The sequence below is a fragment of the Acartia tonsa genome, chromosome 2 (genome assembly GCF_053477335.1).
Source record: "Acartia tonsa isolate MP-2025a chromosome 2, ASM5347733v1, whole genome shotgun sequence".
NCBI classification, from domain to species: domain Eukaryota; kingdom Metazoa; phylum Arthropoda; class Copepoda; order Calanoida; family Acartiidae; genus Acartia; species Acartia tonsa.
In genome coordinates, this window is record NC_137261.1 from 42,499,594 (window position 1) to 42,519,855 (window position 20,262).

The 20,262-nt window shown below is 31.7% G+C and overlaps 1 protein-coding gene across 2 annotated transcripts; it reads left to right on the forward strand.

Annotated features, from left to right (window-relative positions):
- The first annotated feature begins 1,944 nt into the window (after nucleotides 1-1,944).
- LOC145311879 (uncharacterized) lies at nucleotides 1,945-15,300 on the forward strand. Of its 2 annotated transcripts, XM_080150901.1 has the most exons (9): nucleotides 1,962-2,152; nucleotides 3,067-3,158; nucleotides 9,977-10,055; nucleotides 11,500-11,553; nucleotides 11,584-11,640; nucleotides 11,862-11,876; nucleotides 12,134-12,216; nucleotides 12,602-12,674; nucleotides 14,225-15,300. In XM_080150901.1, the coding sequence occupies exons 2-9, from the start codon at nucleotides 3,112-3,114 to the stop codon at nucleotides 14,363-14,365; spliced, it is 549 nt and encodes a 182-aa protein (XP_080007027.1). In that variant the 5' UTR covers nucleotides 1,962-2,152; nucleotides 3,067-3,111; the 3' UTR covers nucleotides 14,366-15,300. The 2 variants fall into 2 exon arrangements, with proteins under 2 accessions (XP_080007026.1, XP_080007027.1); XM_080150900.1 differs by having other exon boundaries at nucleotides 1,945-2,152; nucleotides 11,500-11,640.
- Nucleotides 15,301-20,262: the final 4,962 nt, after the last annotated feature.

Sequence of the window (20,262 nt, forward strand, 5' to 3'; positions counted from 1 at the left end):
TGCATTATTGATTAATGACTATTCCAGATTATTTGTAGGCCTTCTTATGCCGCTTTAACCAATGTGCAGGCATGATCTGTACGTTCAGCCGTTTGACAGCTAGCAGCCTCTAAAATTCATTCATTTTTCGAAATATTCGTTACCAGAAATATTTTACCGTGAACTGCAGTTGATCCGAAATAATTTATCAAGCGGTTTTTTTATTCATGTTTATTTAATCAAGTGACAAAAGGAGGAGAGGCATATTTTGATTATTTTGAAAAGTTGTACCGAGTAAAATGTAGCCTAGCCTGTGTTGATTTTTGTAAACTATTGCACAGCTACCTTACAATTAACCATAATAATTTATTATTCTTAATCAATAATCTTATACTGTTTAATACTATCAATAGATACCCAATATAAATCTAACTAGCTTATGGTTTATTTTAAAGGTTTTATTATTGAGAAGGTTTAACTAACTCCTTGAAAAAAAAAATACCAAAAATCTGCCTAAGACCATTTCAAATATATCAAAATATAGCAGATAAATCATTCTAGCTGTTTTAGAGATCTTAAATACTTCAAACAAAAAAGACAAAAAAACTAATACTTGCTATGTTGTACAGCAATTGAACATTTAATATTCTTATCCTTGTATTTTCAATGCCATTTTTTCTCTAAAGTGTGAAAGTGGGTCGAAACAAATGGAAATGTCAAACATTTTTGAGACATTACGTTTGACTGTGCGTTTGAATTTACAATCTTTTAACATTTTTAAAAGAAGTTTGATCATTGACAACAATCTAATCACTACTGTAATGTGAAAATGTATAAATTAAGAGCAAGTTAATGCCAGAAACTGCGTTAGATGTTCAGTAATTTTATCCTTTATTTGAATTTTCCTTTTAGGTTATATTTTGTTATTAATGCTTACAGAGAGGAAAATTTTTAACTATACAGTTAATTAAGATACCGCGTCATAACTAAAGACATTAAACAGGGTTCTTACTGCAGCTATATCAGGTGCGCGACATGTTTAGAGTAGGGAGAATACCTTGGCCCTTAAATAGGCTCAACTCATTAGCATGCACAATAAGGACTTCTTAGACAAGAAGGTCGTGCTCTCAAAGGTTTGGTTGTCTGTTGGATGTTATTTAACCTAATATTCAATAGTGGGCGTTAGTGTATTGCATCTCATTACCAGCGGAAGATCTGGGTTCCCTTTAAGATAACTTGAAATCAAAGGAGAATCCCGCCCCAAAGAGGTAATAGGTAATAATATAAAATATGATTTAGTAATTATTTAATTTCTATCAAACCTTTTCCTAAAGTCAAACTGTTATTAAATAACGCAAACTCTATCTTAAACAGGTAAATATACACAACTAGCTTCACTCTAAAGAAGGGAAGGCTGTAGAATAATGGATTTATTATTACTTGGATCTTACAACAGATTATCATGTACTCTAATAAAGTGAAAAATGTATGACGATTGACGACCCCCCCCCCCTAACTTCGCCCTTTACTTCCTCCCCTTCTACTGGATGAAAGATTTGACCGATAAATGACAGGAGAAATGGCAACCGAAATTGACGACTAAATTCCACTTTGTCATAATATCCACATACATTCTACATCCATTCTAGTCTTAAACAACCGTTGAACCTATAGTGAAACTTATCTAATATGGCATCAAACGGCCAGTTGTTAGCCATCCAAATCCTTACTACTTTACATAAAAGGACATTAATTTTTTTTATAAAAACAATATTTGCAAGAGTTTTTCTAGAAAGTGACACGCCCTAATTAGAAACAAAGCCGCAAAAGTGCTATCGCCTTTCAATTTTTTGTCCCCTCCGAAGGATGTGAAGGTTTTCTTACGAGAAAGCACTTTTGAAGCGCACGGCGTATTTTTAAGTGGGAGAAAATGCGCTATGTGCGTGTGGGGAAGAATGTAGTAAGGACGAAGTGTTGTAGTCAGTCGGAAAGTAGCATTTTTCAAGTGATGCAGTAAATTTTTAACGTAAAGCCTCAAAGTGATTTTGAATTTCTTTTACAAGAAAAAAATTCTTTATACATTCTATAATAAAGTGAAAATATTTCAGAAAAGAAAGATAGTAAGAACATATTGTCTTGAACCATCAAGTGGCAATAAATGACATAAACATTAGTAAGTTTATTATTTATTATATTATTTTAGTAAGCATGGAAATTTTTAGCTTATACCAACATTGAATTAATTTGAAAAAAATCACGAAAACTATACGTGATTTTCATTTGCCGTAGGGAGGCAACACTCAGTAGAATTGATTTAATATTATCTGCCCCTCAAATAATATTTATTATCTTGGAAAATTTTAGTACAAGCAAAAATGAACAATGATTATTTTGACATTAAAACAAGGTTATAGTTATAGATATATAATATAACACTAGCTTAATATATAGTTTTAATATAAATGTGGCTACTCCGTTAAACTTAAGTGTTTGACAGTTGGTTGGTCGGCTATACGTTCAATGTAAATTAGAACACTGAAAGAGATGGGTTATATGTTGTTTCTCAAGACGTAACTGTTAACGTTCATTTTTCATTGAAATTAGATTAATTAAAGCAAGTGAAAAAGGCTGTTGAAAAGAATATATGTACGTGTTTATTAGATGCGCATACTAGTTCCTGCGCTAGCACCTAGTTTATCTACATTTAATAAGGAAAAAAGAGGCAGAAAATAGCTTAAAACCAAGTACCAACCCATTATTCGAATCTAGAAACCTGAAACCATTCCATAACCAAAGTGTAGCTTCATAAAAAACGAGTGGCGAGACATAAAATAAAAACTTACCAACATTGTATAAAAGGATAAGATATAATCACAATATTAAAGTTGACAATATTTCATAAGAGTTAGACTGCGTAGAAATTGTCAAATGTAGCTTTTTTGAATACATTTTTTCTATAATGTATGATATAATAGTAGAATGGTCTTTCTTAACAATTATTAAACACCAAGGTACAAACGAATTTACGCTCGAACATAGTGTGCTACTATAAAACTAATGTAAATAATATTTTTATCTATTATTTAGGAGTCATTAGAAGTACTTAGTGAGACAACATAGCTGTTCATAAAAATGAAGTTTTCAGTAGAAGTGGAGACTGACTGTAAAAAGTATGATAGGTGAATATACTTTTCTTATTTTGTGTAGCGAAGCTTCTCTTTCATTTCGCAAGTCTGCAACTATGTGAATTGAAAGTATTTCCCGTCCTTACGGATTTTTCTGGGGTTAAATTTTATTTGATGTATAAGTTATGAGTTAGGTTAAGTAAGAAGACAACCTATTATATCCGACCTCCCATTAAGGGCTAGAAATATCATCCGGTTTAGGTTACAAATTACAGAAAATTATTCAGAAATGTGAAGATGATTAAAGTCCCTCCACAGATTATGACGTTATACGATAGAATAGCCAATGAGAGGCCAGTATACACTGTAATTAACAAATGGTTAGATTTATGCTGGCCTCTCATTGGTTATTTTATCGTATGATGTCATAATCTGTGGTGGGACTTTAATCATCTTTCAGAAATGTTGTTATTTTGTTATTTTTAATGTATTTATGGATATAATTTTTCTTGTTTAAATATGAATAACACAGCAAATTAGAAATTTAGAATTTAGAAGACATATAGCATGCGTCATCTATAATTTTTTTCCATGTGTCATGAGTAATCAAATTTAGGCTGTATAGATATTAGGGTATACTTTTAAAAAAAGATTTATACAAACTTAAAAGAGAGATATGATGAAAGAAATGTTTTCGGTTCGGCTTTGTCTTTTAATAACATTAAATTACCACTTTTTGTTTAAAAACAAAATTTTTTGCTTTTCCTCAATGCAATTCCCCACGCTCCCCTATAAAAAAAATATATAAAGTAATTTATTTTTTTCCTTTTGCCTACACCTGCTGGCGGACCCTAATCCCAGTATAACCTAACCTAACCCGACCTAAAATAATAATGAAATTTTCCATCTCTCCTTCCTTTAACTAGACACTTTGAGGGAAACCGCCAAAATCTTAATAAATTTGACAATAAGAAAACTAGGCCACGAATTAAAATAAAAGAATGTTAGAGGTGTAAAAGACATTAATCTCTGTTTAACAAACATTTAAATGAAAATAGTGTAATTTAATAAGACATAGCTGAAAGATAGGTAAATTTATTGTAATTCATTGTATGACTATACTTTGAAAAAACTTAAATTCAACATTGTAAGCCCAATGGAAATGTAAAAATAATAATTCTAAGAAATTTAGAAATTTAGCGCACAAGGAAACTCATAAACGAAAAAGTTGGATGCAAAAGTATTGAATGGGGTTTTCTATTCCTTTCTTTAACTTACAATAAAACCATAAGACAAATACACAAGGCTTAAAAGTTTGCTTCGCTCAAAAAATATTTAGTGCTGATCTATCTTATTATGTAAAATAGTCTGCAGCTTAACATTTTAATTGCGACTGACCCGATTGAGTTTTCCATTTTGTAAAGCTTTACATTTGCCGTGCGAAGGATTTTGGTTATTTGCATGCCCCCCTCATCCTTACTCCTAAAAATAGATGGGACGGTCGCAAACGCTAATTACATAAAAAAGAGTATATTTAACTTTTCCTTTATCTGCAAAACTAATCTAGTTGATATTAACATGCCATGACGACTAAAGTGTTTCACTAATGTTCCCATAACCAATTTTAATGAAGCTAAACTCATAATAGTAAAATTTAAATCATTTCATTTTTATATTCTAAAGCGAGGCTTTTGTAATAGAGGCTTGACAGTAATTTAAACATTTACATAAATTACAAATCATTGGTGTTTTTGTTAACTTTTGGCGTTAATACGTCTTTATGAACTGCATCGACCAGAAGGTTGGTTTATACACCCCCTTAAAACAGTCTAGGAGCGTGTCAAGGTATTAAGTTACCCCCCCAAAAAACATTGCAAGGATGTGTCAAAATTGTCGGTTGCTGTCAAATCAAATGTTGAAGTCGGGATAACGACTTATATGGTAAAAACTCGGAAAAACTGTTTATTATCAGAAAATTAAAAATGGGTTCCCCATGATTCTATGTTCGGCGCTTGAAATGCATGTCTTGGCTCATAAGCATACGCAACTTATTATTTTTCAGTTTGTCATGCAATCAAAAGACAAACCCATACAAACAATAAACCCATAGACATCGCATAAAACTATGAAGTGTTATGAAATTAAACCATTGGCGTGGGGTTGTAGGATTTGAGCACCTCCTTAAAATTAAAATTATGAAGGCCATGCTCCCCCCCCCCCCCCAAGGTGAATCATTGTGCACGTTAAAGAATAAAATTTTTCAGATTCTACCCTTATCCGATGTCTAATAAGGTACAGTGAAAAATAAATTTTTACACAATTCAATCGCCTTGTACCTGGCCCTATAAAAGTATTTATGTTATTACTACAATAAATTTTATTCAAAAGAATTGGCAAATTCCACTTTCAATAAATGAAGCAAACAATCCCACCTTCACATTTTATTTTAACATTGAAAAGAAATTTTTCTAGGGGGATATAACCTTTCTTTACCTAACTTTTTATAGGCATCACAAAAAGTTTTTGTCTTCTTCAAAAATAAAAAAATAAATATTGGGTGATGGGGTACTTTTTTCTCCCATATACAATTTAAAAGGACTCTCCACAGAAAAATCAACTTTGGATTTTTGAAAATCTAACCTGAAACTATTATTCTCTGTTCAATTTTAGGCATTTTTTGTTTTTGTGGCATCGCGATCGAAGCCCTTTGAAAATTTTGTCCGCCGCCTATTTGTACTGCCACTATAACATTATGTACAACACTTCACCTCCACTCAATATATGTTCGCCGCTAAAGAACATTTGCTCCATTGCAACCGGCCGCTCTACGATTTATCCTCTTCCTTGACTGGACAATCCTGCCGCCTCCATTTTGTGTTCGCCTCCGCCAAATATAACCATCTTTTGCCGCAGTTGCCGCATTCATCGCCCTTCTCCGCCGCTACTCCGCTATACATTGCTTACGTCGCTCTACACAACACCCCCAGCCTCCATTTAATTTCTGAACAAGGGAGAGGGGAGCATGTATTGAACCGCGACATACAGCAATGAATAGCGGAGTAGCGGCGGAGAAGGGCGATGAATGCGGCAACATAGAAGCTAAAAATCACTAAGCAGCACAAATTTAATGGCGGGAGGATTCACTTAAAGGCGGTCAAAAATTTCAAAGGGCTTCGATCGCAATGCCACAAAAACAAAAAATGCCTAAAATTGAACAGAGAATAATAGTTTCAGGTTAGATTTTCAAAAATCCAAAGTTGATTTTTCTGTGGAGAGTCCTTTTAAGGGGAATTGCCAGCAATTTATTCAGACGTTGAAAGATATTCTTTCCTTTCACCTATTTTCGTTGTAAAAATAAACAAAGTTTACCCTTTCACAATAAAAGACTAATTTCTTTTTAAAAGCACAAAAAGCCGGCTTTTGACAAGTACGCTTCAGGGACATAAGGATATTCAATAACATATATTTTATTATGGCTTCGACACCGAATGTGCTGGATTAAAACCAGCCCTCAGCTATACTGATAAAATTATCAACCTAACAAAGCTGGTTTTAATCTTATATTTTTTATTTTAATATCTGCAGAAAGCTGTCTATACTACGATGCGATACATAATTATTATATTTTTAAAGTAATCAATCTCTATTTTAACTCGTAGCTGTTGTTCATAGGACATAGAGTTTGCAGCCGATAGAAAGCCTCAAATTTAAACCCGCTAGTATGACAAACAAATTTTAAAGATATGGATTGTCTGTTCAGGAACAGGTTTAGACGTCCAGCTGAATTTAAAAATTATAATATGACGTTTTCACTGAGGCTTACACGCGGCTGACGCTATGTCAATAAAACTGTAACTGCATTTCAAATCAATTAAATAAAAGTTTTAAACAGGGATCGGAAGCCTCACGTAAGCCGCGTGTAAGCCTCAGTGAAATCGTGATTTTATCACTATAAAATTCAGCTGGATGTATAAAACGGCTCTTTAGCAGACAATCCTTCTTTCTGAAATTTTTTTTTTCTGCTCACAAGCAGGTTTAAAACTGAGGCTTATGCGCGGCTTACGTGAGGCTTCCGATCCCTGGTTTTAAATAGCATTCTTGCATAAATGTAATTCATAAAAATTATATACATAGATTAAAATATGAATATTAATTAAAGTATTTTTTAGCAACATTTTGTTATATTTTCCCTGACTCTTTTTAATTGTACTGAGAAAATATTGTAAATACATTCTTCAATACGGACTTTTTTATTTATTTGTCAAGCAAAGAAAAGGTTGACCCAAAACAAAAACTTACTTAATTTCTTAACTGCAACAGGAAAATTATCTTTTTTTTCTATATTTAGACAGAATAATTAAGTTTTTATTAACAATTGATAGCATATTCCTAGTCTTTTAAAAAATGAAAATCTTTAAAAATTAGAAAAGTCCACCCTACATTTCATTTGATTGAAGAATGAAAAAAAGAATTCTGAAGTTCATAGAAAAAAGGTGGGGAATGGTAGCATCCCCCCCTCTGAAATTCGAGGGGAAGGGAGGAACTTTTTCTTTTATGGAGGGGGAGCCAACCCTCACAGGAAAATAGCTTAAAACAACTGCAGGACTAGTAGCTATATTTCATTGAAGAGTAGAATCCAATCAGTTCAGCGGTTTTTAAGATCTTCAGTTTGAGGCGGACAAACAGACATAGTTCTAGTTTTTATTATAGATATTATGTTGCTTATTTTGAAACTAAAATACTGATGAAAACAAAAGCCGGCCTAAGTTGTCGACCTTGAAATTAAACAGAGCACATGAGTTGGAGTTTATATTTAGATATTATTTAGACCTGTTGACAGTGAAAACTAGGGCTCGGCAGTCGCGTCTCGGCCGCGCATAATCCTCAAATTAAAATCCGCTTGTGTGCAAAAAAAGAAACTCCGAAAAGTTGGATTGTCTTAAATGTCTGTTTAAAAACAGATTAAGACATCCAGCTGAATTTTAAAGTTATAAATCGATTATTTCACGGAGGCTCTTTCGGCTGCCGAGCCCTGGTGTAAACTTAAATGCCAAATATATAGGCTTTATATTAATAATGATGTCATTTTTAAAATATTAATTTTGATTATTGAACTTGTTTTATTAATTTTATTATTTTTAACATTATATTATGGCGGCAGTAAAACTTGCATGGCATTTACAGTAGTAAGAAAAGAAGAACCATATCGATTCAACGGTGAGTGAGATCCTTGGGTACAAACAAACAAACATCCTGTTACTTTATTACAAGGATTTCATTGAATATATAAGCATTTGCTCTAACAAATAAACAGTTAATTCAGCTTATAAGTAGCTTTGCTCATGAATTTTCCAACCCTTCTCCACGTGTTAGAAAAATTGCAAAAGAAACTGTGTTTAAAATGTCCTGATTCCACCCTTGATATATTTGGCGAGACTTGGAAACTGGTGTTTTTGCTATGGAAGTTAAAATTGAATTAAAATTTTAAGATATAATTAGAAAGAATTATTTACTATCAACTACACTATGGTTTATTGAAATTCATAAACAGTAGCAACTGTGCTAATATTTAAAGTAAGGCGGCTGTTTTGAATTTAATTATTTGCTACATTGAAGAAAAACTAAGGACTGAAAACAGAGTTTTTTTTCTGCAAATTTAAATTTAATTTGCAAGATAATTTTCTTTTTTCCAAGGATCTGATTAAACTTATCAATTTTACAAAATTTGTAAATGCATTTCTTTGAAAATTTAAATCTTTGTTTGAGCTAGTTATTTAGAATTCTTAAATACAAAAAAAGAAGCTAGTAAAAGTGGCTGACTCAAAAAATTAACCAATGAGAGGCCACTAGAAATTTTACCATTGGTCAATTACAGTGTATACTGGCCTCTCATTGGGTAATTTTTTTGACGTTATAATCTGAGTCAGCCACTTTTACTAGCTTCACAAAAAAAGAATTCAACTAGATAAGTTTTTAAAAGCGAAGCTTTTCTATAATTAGGGTCGGTCCGTCCGTCCGTACGTCCGTCCGTCACGGATAGCTTTTTTCGTTAATTTAGACATGTTAGAATTGTCCTATCGATTTCAAATTTTGCATGGTGAATCCTTTAGTAGTTAGGTACGATTTAGAAAGCGTAGCAACTCTATAATCATTACCAAAATGTCCGTACGTCCATTTTAAACATGTTGATTTTTTTACTTTTTTAAATAGCTTTTTTCGTTAATTTAGGCATGTTAGAATTGTCCTATCGATTTCAAATTTTGCATGGTGATTCCTGTAATAGTTAGGTACGAGTTAGAAAGCGTAGCAACTCTATAATCATTACCAGAATGTCCGTACGTCCATTTTAAACATGTTAATTTTTTTACATTTTTAACAACAAATTTGTATGTGACCTAATTATCCGATTGGTCTGATTTTTGGTATACTGATTCCTGGGACAACAAAGTACAATATTATAAGCGAAGCAACTCTATAAGCAAGTCCTAAAAATGTAAGTATGTCCATAATCATTATCCTGTATCAAGCAATTTTTCAACAAATTTACTTACAATTTTGCTCTGACTATTATACATTCGCATTCTGATTATACAAGTTCTGACATTATACAAGTGTTAATGTCCGTTTGTCCTTCCGTTTCAGAGCTTCGCTTTTATGGATGTTGTCATCCTTGTTTTTTTTATAAATAGAGTCGGTCTGTCCTTCATTAACTCATGGCTCAGATCGCGAATTTAGGCATGCAGTCCGTCTGATTTTATGATATTCAATTTTATGGATGTTGTCATTATTGTTACAATGATGATAAGCTTAATAGTCCCAAAATCTCAAGGTTATGTACGACGAACGTCCATATAAAATTGTAATTATTTTAGGGCTGGTACAGAAAGTCCATCCATAAGACAGTTGACATGGAATATCAAAGTAGACATTCACCAGTCACTGGCAGAAAAGGTAAATAATTTCATTTGTAGTAGGAAGGCTGTAGTGTTTTTGTCTGTCAGTCTGTATTTCTCTCTGTTTATCGGTAATTCTAGGATTATCTGATTTTTATTACTAACCCTCTAAATATAAACAAGTATGACAACATCCATAAGTAGCGAAGCACAAAAAATAAAATCATCGATGGTAAAACGTAAAAGTAGATTTAAAGTGTATTTATTAATTGATTTATCGGAGAAAATAAACACAAAACCCTGTTTTATTTTGTATAATGATGATGGTCAAAGTAAATTACATAAAAGATGCTCATAACAATGGGAAAAATTATTTTGATACTGATACCTATCCAAAAAAAGGTTTTAAATTTGGACCAAAAACACCAAAGTTATGGGAAAATATGTAAAACATATAAAAAAAATCAAAAACCTGCTAGAAGGCAGTCTGACCGCCATGCCTGTTTTCTTAAAACGACAGGAAATTTAATTTTTAAATCCTTAACTTAAAAATTTGGAAAATCGGACTATATACATCAGAGATATGGAAAATTTTTCAAAAAATAGCCAAAATCCTGCAAAAGGGAAGTCTGACCGTCATGGTTGTTTTCTTTAAACAACCGGAAATTTAATTTTGATATGTATAACTGAAAAAAAATTGGAAATCGTACCATAAACACCAAAGATATGGAGAAAAATGTGAAAAATACAAAAATAGCCTAAAACCTGCTGAAAGACAGTCTGACCGTCATAGTTGTTTCCTTGAAAGGACAGGAAATTTAATTTTGATATCTAAAACTAAAAAAATTTTGGAAATCGGACCATAAACACCAAAGATATGGAGAAAAATGTGAAAATACAAAAATAGCCTAAAACCTGCTTAAAGGCAGTCTGACCGTCATAGTTGTTTTCTTTAAACGACTGGAAATTTGATTTTGATATCTATAACTGAATAGATTTTGAAAATCGCATCATAAACAATGAACATATGGAGAAAAATGTGAAAAATACAAAAATAGCCTAAAACCTGCTAAAAAGAGGTCCTACCGCCATCGATGTTCTATACTTAATTGTGCTCCTTAATGATAATTTTCTCTATATTATGTATACTAATATACACATGCTCTACATATGTATAAGTAATTTTATATTATAAATAGCTAGGACAAAAATAGCTTAAAACTATCACAAGTTTTATAACTAAAAATCAACTCTATTAAAATCATCTGGGGACCTATATGAAACTTCCCTTAAATAGAGAACTCAATCGGTTCAGTAATTAAAGAAATCTTAAGCTACAGACAAAAACTCCATAAATAAAAATGAGAAAAATTATTTTGTGTTTATAGAAATAATAATTTAAGTAACAGGATATTTAATTTGACCAAGATTAATAAAAAAAATTAAGTTACTTATTTTAAAGATTTAACTTAATTTAAGTTTGTCAATAAACGTTTTTTTAGGAGAATGAAGGATTACCAACGAAGAAAGTTGGTATAATTGAGCCTGTAAAGAAGGCTGTCGGCATTGTTGAACCAGTTAAGAAAGCTGTTGGCATTGTAGAGCCAGTAAAGAAGGTTGTTGGCATTGTGGAACCTACACAAAGGAACTTACCAAGAAAATTTACCTTATTTGTATTTTGTTATACTCAGTAAATAGATGTCTGTCAACTAATATCTCTATACCAGCTTCAACGTTTGGGATATTCTTTTTGCCTCTAAGGAAAAGAACTTTTTTGATATATATTTAATTATTCTACAACAATAACAAAAAAATTCAACGTAATTTTTGTCATTTGAATTAAATTCTATTGGTAAATAATTGTAGAAAACATTCAATGCAGGAAAAAAGCATATTCTTTAGAAATAAAGCAATGGCTTCTCCCTTACCCACGAGAACAATTGCCTTCCCCCCACAATCAATGTATTTTTATAAACCAATTTTTTTTCGCACTAAAACCCTTTATAACTTTTTGCCTTTAATAACTTGTAATTATAAAGAAAAATGAAGGGATTTAATGGATTTAGGTTCTAATGACCTTTATCTCACAAAATCCATAATTTTTTTTATCTTATGAATATGCCCTCTCTTGTTCATCAGCCCAAATCTTTAAGTGAAAAGAACAATGAAGAGGACAGGCTGAAGAGAAAGAGCGTTGCTGAGATGGATACAGATTCTAGGTATATTATACACTTTTCATAGATACTAGCTATATGCAGCTGTAGCCGAGGCTCAATCTGCTTTTATCGCTTGAGCTGAAGTCCGTTGAAGCGTCTGATCAAAAGAAACGAATTTTTAACTTCGGGCCGGAGCTGCCATTTTTCAGCTGCTGATAAATAATAAAAGCCAATAAAAGACAGAAAGATTTTTAAATTGTAATATAGGAAAAATGAATCAGCTGAATAATACACTGTCAGACTAGAATGCGTGTTTTTTTTATACAAAATTTAGATTTTTAAATAGATAAAAGTTACAATAGGCCTGAAATGCGGAAAAGAGGATAAAATGACATTGATAAAACATTGAAAAATGGATTTATTTGTACAAAGATTATTTCTGATTCAGAGTAAGAAAGCAAAGTAAACTGGAGAGGGAGGAAGAGCTCGTCAGAATGGCCATGAGGAAATCATCAAGAAAGGTTCAATTACATTTTGTATCCTTTGAAAGCGGAGCTTTTCTATAATTAGGGTAGGTCCGTCCGTACGTCTGGAAAGGATAGCTTTTTTCCGTTTTTTGGGCATGCTTGAATTATCAACTCTTTTTCAAACTTTGCGTGTTTATTCCTGTAGTAATTAGCTATGATTTAGAGAGTGTAGGAACTCTATAATAGTTACCGGAATGTCCGTACATTCATTTTAAACATAATGACTTTTAACTTTTTAACAACAAATTTTTATGTAATGTTCGGTTGTCCTACCGTTTCAGAGCTTCGCTTTTATGGATGTTGTCATCCTTGTTACCACTTACAGAGACAGGCATGATTTTGTAGGATAATAATGATTTAGACAAACTTAGAAACCTTCGTGTAGCGTAACACGTACCATATCAACTCGTCGTCGAGAAGGTGTAGATTTCGAATCTCGGCCCTAATCCGGTCATAACTAAAGACGTTAAAATTTATACTTACTGCTGCTGAGTTTGGAACATCAGTCAAGAATCATTCAATTAAAGGATTAATTGTCCCTTTCCTTGATTATCATGTATTAATTGCATATTAAATGTCATCCAAAATAGGGTAAGATACATTAGGCTTAATAAAAAATGTTATGAGATTAATGATAAATAATAGCTTTTACAGGTTGGATATAATATTTATCCTATTCTATGAAGTAGTAATTTTTTTTCTGTAGCTTAAGATTTCGATGACTACTTAACTGATTAAGTTCTTCGTTTTATGGAAGCTTTTTTTAGGTCCCTGAGTGGTTTTAGGCTATGTAAATTTCATTTCTATAGTTTGGTTTGAGGCTATTATCCTACATTCATTACTTCTTCGAATCCAGAGGTCCTAGATGCTAGGAGCGCAGCCGCTAGTGGCATCTATACAGTTCCTAAGAAAAGGGGATATGTGTATTATCCTATTATATAAAGCACTAAGCTTTTTTGTTTGTAGCGAAGGATCTCGCTAACTGCTGAACCGATATGGTTCTCCTTCAAAGGGAAGCTTCGTATTAGCCCTGAGATGGTTTTAGGCTATTCTATTTGCATAAATAAGTCTAGGTATGGTTTTATGATATTCTTCAGCCCTCTTATATTCTTTAGGTCTATAATGAATAAAGATCCCCTAGATCCTAGGGCCGCATCCGCTAGTCCTTATAATAAAGTAACAGGATGTTTGTGTGTTTGTATGTTTGTACCGAAGGATCTCGCTAACCGCTGAACCGATCGGGTTCTCCTTAACAGGGTAGCTTATCATAGGTCCCGGAGAGGTTTATAACTATTTTCTTGGGGGGTGGGACACCCCCAACCCCCCCCCCAAATTTTTTTTGTTAATTTTTTTTACTTTTTTTTTTTAAATCTAAAATAAGAAATTGAATCATTAAATTCGACTCTCTCCTCCTCAAGTGCCCCTAGAGGCCTCTAGGGGCGTAGCCGCTAGTTTATATAATAATATTCAAATGATATTAAGACTACATTCTTATGCTTATTTATCTAAAATACAAATCAAATATACAACCTAACCTTTTTTAGGTTTCCCGCATGGGCGAGTGGTTAATCATCCAGGAGAGAGTTGGGCTCCTCACCACCCAAAATGGAACTCAACAAATCCACGAGAAAAGAATTAGGATTAATGAAGAAGACCTTATGACCTTCTGTGAACAAGATTGTTAAATTTCTAAAAGCGAAGCTTTTCTATAATTAAAGACGATATGTACGTCCGTCCGTTTGTACGTGATGGGTTTCTTTAACTTAAGCATGTTAGAATTGTCCGATCGATTTCAAACTTTGTATGATGATTCTTGTAACAGTAAGGTACAATTAAGAACAATTATCAAACAATATTCTGCGTTTAAGCAATTTTCAACAAATATTCATACACTTTTATTAAGACTTATAAATTAATATTCTGCCTTTAAGTTTTGACACTTTACAAGTGTTCTAGTCGTTTGTCCTAAAATTTTGTTCTAGAGCTTTGCTTTTATGGATTTTGTCAACCTTGTTTATTGTACAATTATTTATTTATTCATTATTGTAAACAAAGGTAAATACGTGACATGGTTATTTTGAACATCTCGTAATCATAGTACCTTGTATATTTAGAAACATCATAATAAGCTAAAAAAGCTTTCAATAAACATTTATTATAAAGCCAATTGAACTAAGAAACTAGATATAAATCTTGATTGTCAATATAATTTCAGACAAAAATCAATATTAGAGTCTTTTTTCAATATTAATTTTAATGGAATTTTCCAACACCTGATAATTGAAGCTATATTTGAATTTCAAGGTTTCTAAGGTGTTTCTAAAGTCACTAAATACTTTGGTTACGAGATCTCGACATTAATATGGTCACCCTTAATCAAATCGTGATGTCAAAATTACATCTATTCAAACTAAAGTAAAATTTTTTTTTTCTCTTAACACAAAATAGTTTTCACCAAAAAAGTTTAAGTTCGTTAAAGTTTAGCATTTAAAAATTGTTTTTGAATAAATGAATCTTAGGTTAAATATTGATATTATTTATATTTGTAATGTAACAATTTTTTTTATTAAATGTAATAATAAGTATGTTTAATAATTTTAAATAAAGACATTTTCTATAATACATTGTATATTTTTTATTTTTAAGTTTAAAAGTACAAATTATATTTTTATGTGTGTATATTTTCTTTAACAAATTTGTGAATTTCACAAGAAAGTGAAATTAAATTTACAAGCATGGAGGGAGAGTCGAGAGTGTCTACTAAAATAAATCTACGACCCCTCTTCCTCCCCAAATATTTATTTGTTACCAAAGGCAGAATATTACACATGGAACCTTAAATGAGGTTACTCTATCGTCTATTGTCCTATACGTATATCCCTGATATGTAAGTCACCCGTATGAATGGATGCAAAATATACATGGATATTATGACAGGGGAAAAATTGTCGCCAATTTAGGTTGAAATTTCCCATCTCATTTATTGATCAGTTCGTTTATCCATTAGGAGGGGAGGGAATTGGGTAAAGGCGGGTTATGAAGTGGATGTAGCCTGCTACAAGTTTCAATTTCTAAAGTACATGATAATCTGGTGTAAGATCCAAGTAAAAATAAATCCATTGCCATGTGTTTATAGATTATGATAAAAAATGACCTAAAATTGTCAAGGTTTACTTTTGTGAAACTGCAACAGATAAGCATAATTAGTCTGTCTTTTAATGCAATGGTGCACCTGTAGCCTCTAGGGGCTTATCTATTGCGTGGCCATTTGCCTAAAACAACCCCAGGGGCTATCTAAACTTCCCTGAATTGCCAATTTTAACCACCAATTGTTTGCCGAAATCCTTTAAAAAAACCTGACTACTTTGTACTTTGCCTCTAGTCTCCATTGGCTTCGCCTAAATAATTGATTTGCCTAAATTGATGGTAAATATAGCATGTTTATTGTTATTGTTTTCAATACAAAGCTTCCCTGTAACTACATATATTACCTATCAGCACATCCTCAATTAAAGACATAAATTAATCATTAATAAATCAATTTTTGCATTGTATGAAAGCAAAGTTTTTTGTTTGAACCTTATATCTGTAAAATAACTATTCCTTTTTTCTTGTATCCAATTAACAACAGAAAAGAATGAAAAAATGCAAGAAAAACTTTTTAATGTTGTCATTGTTAATGTTTCTGCACCTTTTTAAAGACATGAAATTAGTAAAGAACAAGAATGAAAACATACATAATAGCGAAGCTCAAAAACATTATAGGGACAAAGCAAAGCGGTTTTATTTTAACGTTTTATAGCTCAATTCACCCTTTCCTTATTGTAAAATTGCATAAAATTCAGGTTATCAAAAATAACGTAATTACCTTTTTGGGTCATAGTTATTGAGATTCTATTATTTTTACTTTGTGTTTAATCATCATAGGAATATCAATAAAATTTATAAAGTTAAGCCAATAGAGCTCAAAAAAGGTTTCAATGGACGTAATTACTGAGCTTTTTAGATGATGGCTTATCAAGACCGGAATCAAAATGAGAATTCAAACATATGATCTAAGCTATCCAGTATAGCTTAATTATAGAGTAGCTTTTCTTGTAAAACTGCATGCAAAATTTTTTTAAACAAACTGTGGAAAGTAGACTTAGTATGACAGTTTAGGGTCAACAAAATAAATTGTAGACTAACAAGGATGAGCGTATCCATACACTGTTAAAGTTCATAATACAAATAAATTTAAATTTAAAAAAAAAGATTATAGTTATAAAGCACTTAAGTAATCACAATGTTTGACAAAAATTGAAGCAAAACAACCCGTTTGTTGCATAACCTTTGTCTGGTTTTGAATTTTTCGACTTTTAACATCAACATCAAATATTTATTTTAATCATTGAAATACAGGGATAATGACAGATTATAAATATATCCATTGACTGTTTTGGGCCAAGGCATTTCTTCCACTTTTAATATCATTGCCTATCTCTTATTAACGATTGTAAAAGTCTTTACTTTTGAATATGTTTAAAGATTTCCTGTGTTTTCAAAGCGTTATTTCCAGCGCATCTTTACTCATATTTACTCCGCACCCTTGTGTGTGTAAAGATTTGTTGTTTTACACAAAAATATACTAATTTATATACAATTTGACTTTAGGGAAACATTTGACATCTGTTATTTATCTGCAAGTTAGAAATGTTTTACTTTATTGTTAAAGGAAAACATTTGGTTAATTAAAAAGAATCATCTCATAGTGCCTATAAAAATGAAGTCACACTACCATTAATCTATTAAAATGTATACTGGCCTGTCATTGGTAATTTTGTCTGAGTATTGGCCTGAGTATCATTGGTCATTTGTATTTCATGACGTCATTTTTAAAGGTACTATAAGAAGTGCATGTTCTTATTTAAATTAGAAACATAGCAAATAAAATCTTTTGTTATTAGAATTATTGAATCATAAAACTTTTTGAAAAATTGATTTAGTTTTGAGCACAAGGGCAATTTTTTAGAGCATTTAATAACATGTTGCTGAAACCAATATTAAAGTCAAATTATGGCAGGAATTACCAATAAAATACTGAGCTAGATCTTTAAATCGTTTAGTGGTGCGCTGAATCGGGGCGATCCAGTTCGGCGCACCTAGATATTATTAGATTTCAATCTTTAAATCAAAATGGAATGGGCGAATCAGCGCGCCCAGTGGCGCGGTACTGGCGCGGCAATGGCCAGTGACATTGCCGCGCCAAACCGGGGTGAACTGTATCGCCCCGATTCAGCGCACCACTAAACGATTTAAAGATCCAGCTCTGCACATCATAATACTGTTAGATGGCTATTGAACTTCATAAAAAAAAGATCTATTTTTTGTGGGTGGGTTATTTTTTCTCATTGGAGCTTCGCTTTATTGGTTTAAGGATGTCCCATAATATTCATATATTTTTTTTCAAATTATAAGCCTCAATAAGCCCACACACACACACTCCAACAAAGAGCCTTAAATCTACTCTGGGCAATTAATAAAATTTTGTAAAGATCGATACATCCATTTTAAAATGTTTTAGGGTATACACACACACACTTTAAAGAGACATGCATATTGTATACAGTTATAACAACAAATGATTAGTTCTTTAATGTTAAGTGTAAGCAAATGAAAGAAAAGCAAGTCAAAAAAGATTATTGAGCATATTCCCCTTGCTATCTGATGAATGAGCCTGAAGGAAATAGCTAGTCTTCACTCACCCAAAACATCACATTTTACCTCCACATTCTTTAGCATTATAGTTACTTGTGTCATATTGCCAAATATTTGTTTCTTTATAATATTACTAGCAGCTACGTCCCTAATATCTAGGTATAGAAAAATAGCTTAAAACCACACAACGACATTTTTATATAAATGAAATAACCTAAAACCATCCCCAGGACCTATGAGAAGCTTCAATCTAAATCAGAACCATTGGTTCAGCGGTTAGTGAAATCCTTCACTACAACTAAAAAAAAGCCTATTCCTTTATATAATAGGAAAATCGAAGCTTTTCTATAATTAGGGTCGGTACGTCCGTAACGGTTAGCTATTTTCATTAACTTAGACTTATTAGAATTGTCCTATCGATTTCAAACTTTAAATGGTGACTCCTATAACAGTAAGGTATTTTTTAGAAATCGTAGAAACTCTATAATCGTTTCCAGATTGTCCGTACGTCCATTTAAGTCATGTTGATTTATAACTTTTTTGACATAAATTTTTTTATGTGATATAATTATTCTATACATCCGAGTTTTGGAATACTGATTCCTAGGATAACAAATTACAATATTATAAGCGAAGTATCTCTGTAATCAAGTTCTAAAAATATAAGTATGTCCTTAAAACAGTATCCTTTATATATTTAACAAAATTACGTGCAAATTTGTTTTACATTAGATTATGCTTATTCAGATCTGACACTCTACAAAAGTTAATGCTCGTTTGTCCTACTGTTTAAAAGCTTGCTTTTATTGATGTTGTCATCCTTGTTAAATAAATAAATCTTTTAACCTTGGTTAGATGCATTGCTTTTCAAAACTTTGTCCCTGATGTTTATGAATCTTCTTTACATCTTTCAGTAATTTATTATATTAGGGCTCGGCACCTTAAATGCGACTGCAAATGGTTGGAATTAATTTAATAAACACAAGTAGCAGCTGAGGGTTCCTAAAACGACCGCGGTTGTCTGAACAGCCATCTTCAGGTAGTTTAAAATATTTCTTTAATCAACTAGCTTACAAAATTTAAATTTGTGTTATTTTAGTTTCCTTTGTTTTACAAATAATTTATAGTTGTTTGTTTTTACCATTCAAAATTTTTGTTTTAAAAATTAATTATGGAAGTGCATATTCTTGTTAACCCCCTATATAATATTTCTATTTACTTTGACTTAAACTAGTTTATTTTATCCCAAATTAGGTCATTACTTTGCACTTTTTCTTACTAGAGTGTCGGGTCTAATTAAAAGCAAATGTTTCCCTTGAAAAGATTAAATTCAGTCGAATGATCAGGAACAGATACTAAAATATTGTGTATTTTATTTTGTATAGATAGTTTTAAATTTGAATAACCTAGCTTTAATAAAGTTTTAATGATAATTGCTACGCAGTTCTTTAAGAATATGTATTCATTTATGTTTAACTTAATAATATGATTTATAGATTTATGATTATTGTAGACGTGTCTTCTGTTACTTACAGCTGCGCTTCTAGCTAATGGATCTCTATTGTTAAAGGGTAGAGAGGTGGAGGTAAGAAAATAGCCTAAAACCATCCTAGAACTAAAATCTTAGACGCTGCTAGGTAACTCAACAAGGGAATGTAGCTAGGTGACACAGCTTGGGGAAAATTATTCTTAGTAAACTATAAATTGAAATGTTAAAAAAATTAATGCCTGATTTTGGTCATGCTGGATTTAGTATGCTCAGACAAGCAACAATTAGTTTGCTGTAAAAATATATCTAATTTAGGATAGACTAGGGTAGATGCAGAGCCTATCGGGGTAATTTAATTTTACTTTTTTTGTTCCTTATTCATCATGCAGAGCTCAT

What these genes read in the sequence shown, in the direction of transcription:
- LOC145311879 (XM_080150900.1), top strand. Translation starts at nt 3,112, where the DNA reads ATGAAGTTTTCAGTAGAAGTGGAGACTGACTGTAAAAAGTATGATAG. An exon ending in ACCAGTCACTGGCAGAAAAG is followed by an intron (nt 10,056 to 11,499) that starts GTAAATAATTTC and finishes ACGTTTTTTTAG; the next exon opens with GAGAATGAAGGATTACCAAC. An exon ending in TGAGGAAATCATCAAGAAAG is followed by an intron (nt 12,675 to 14,224) that starts GTTCAATTACAT and finishes AACCTTTTTTAG; the next exon opens with GTTTCCCGCATGGGCGAGTG.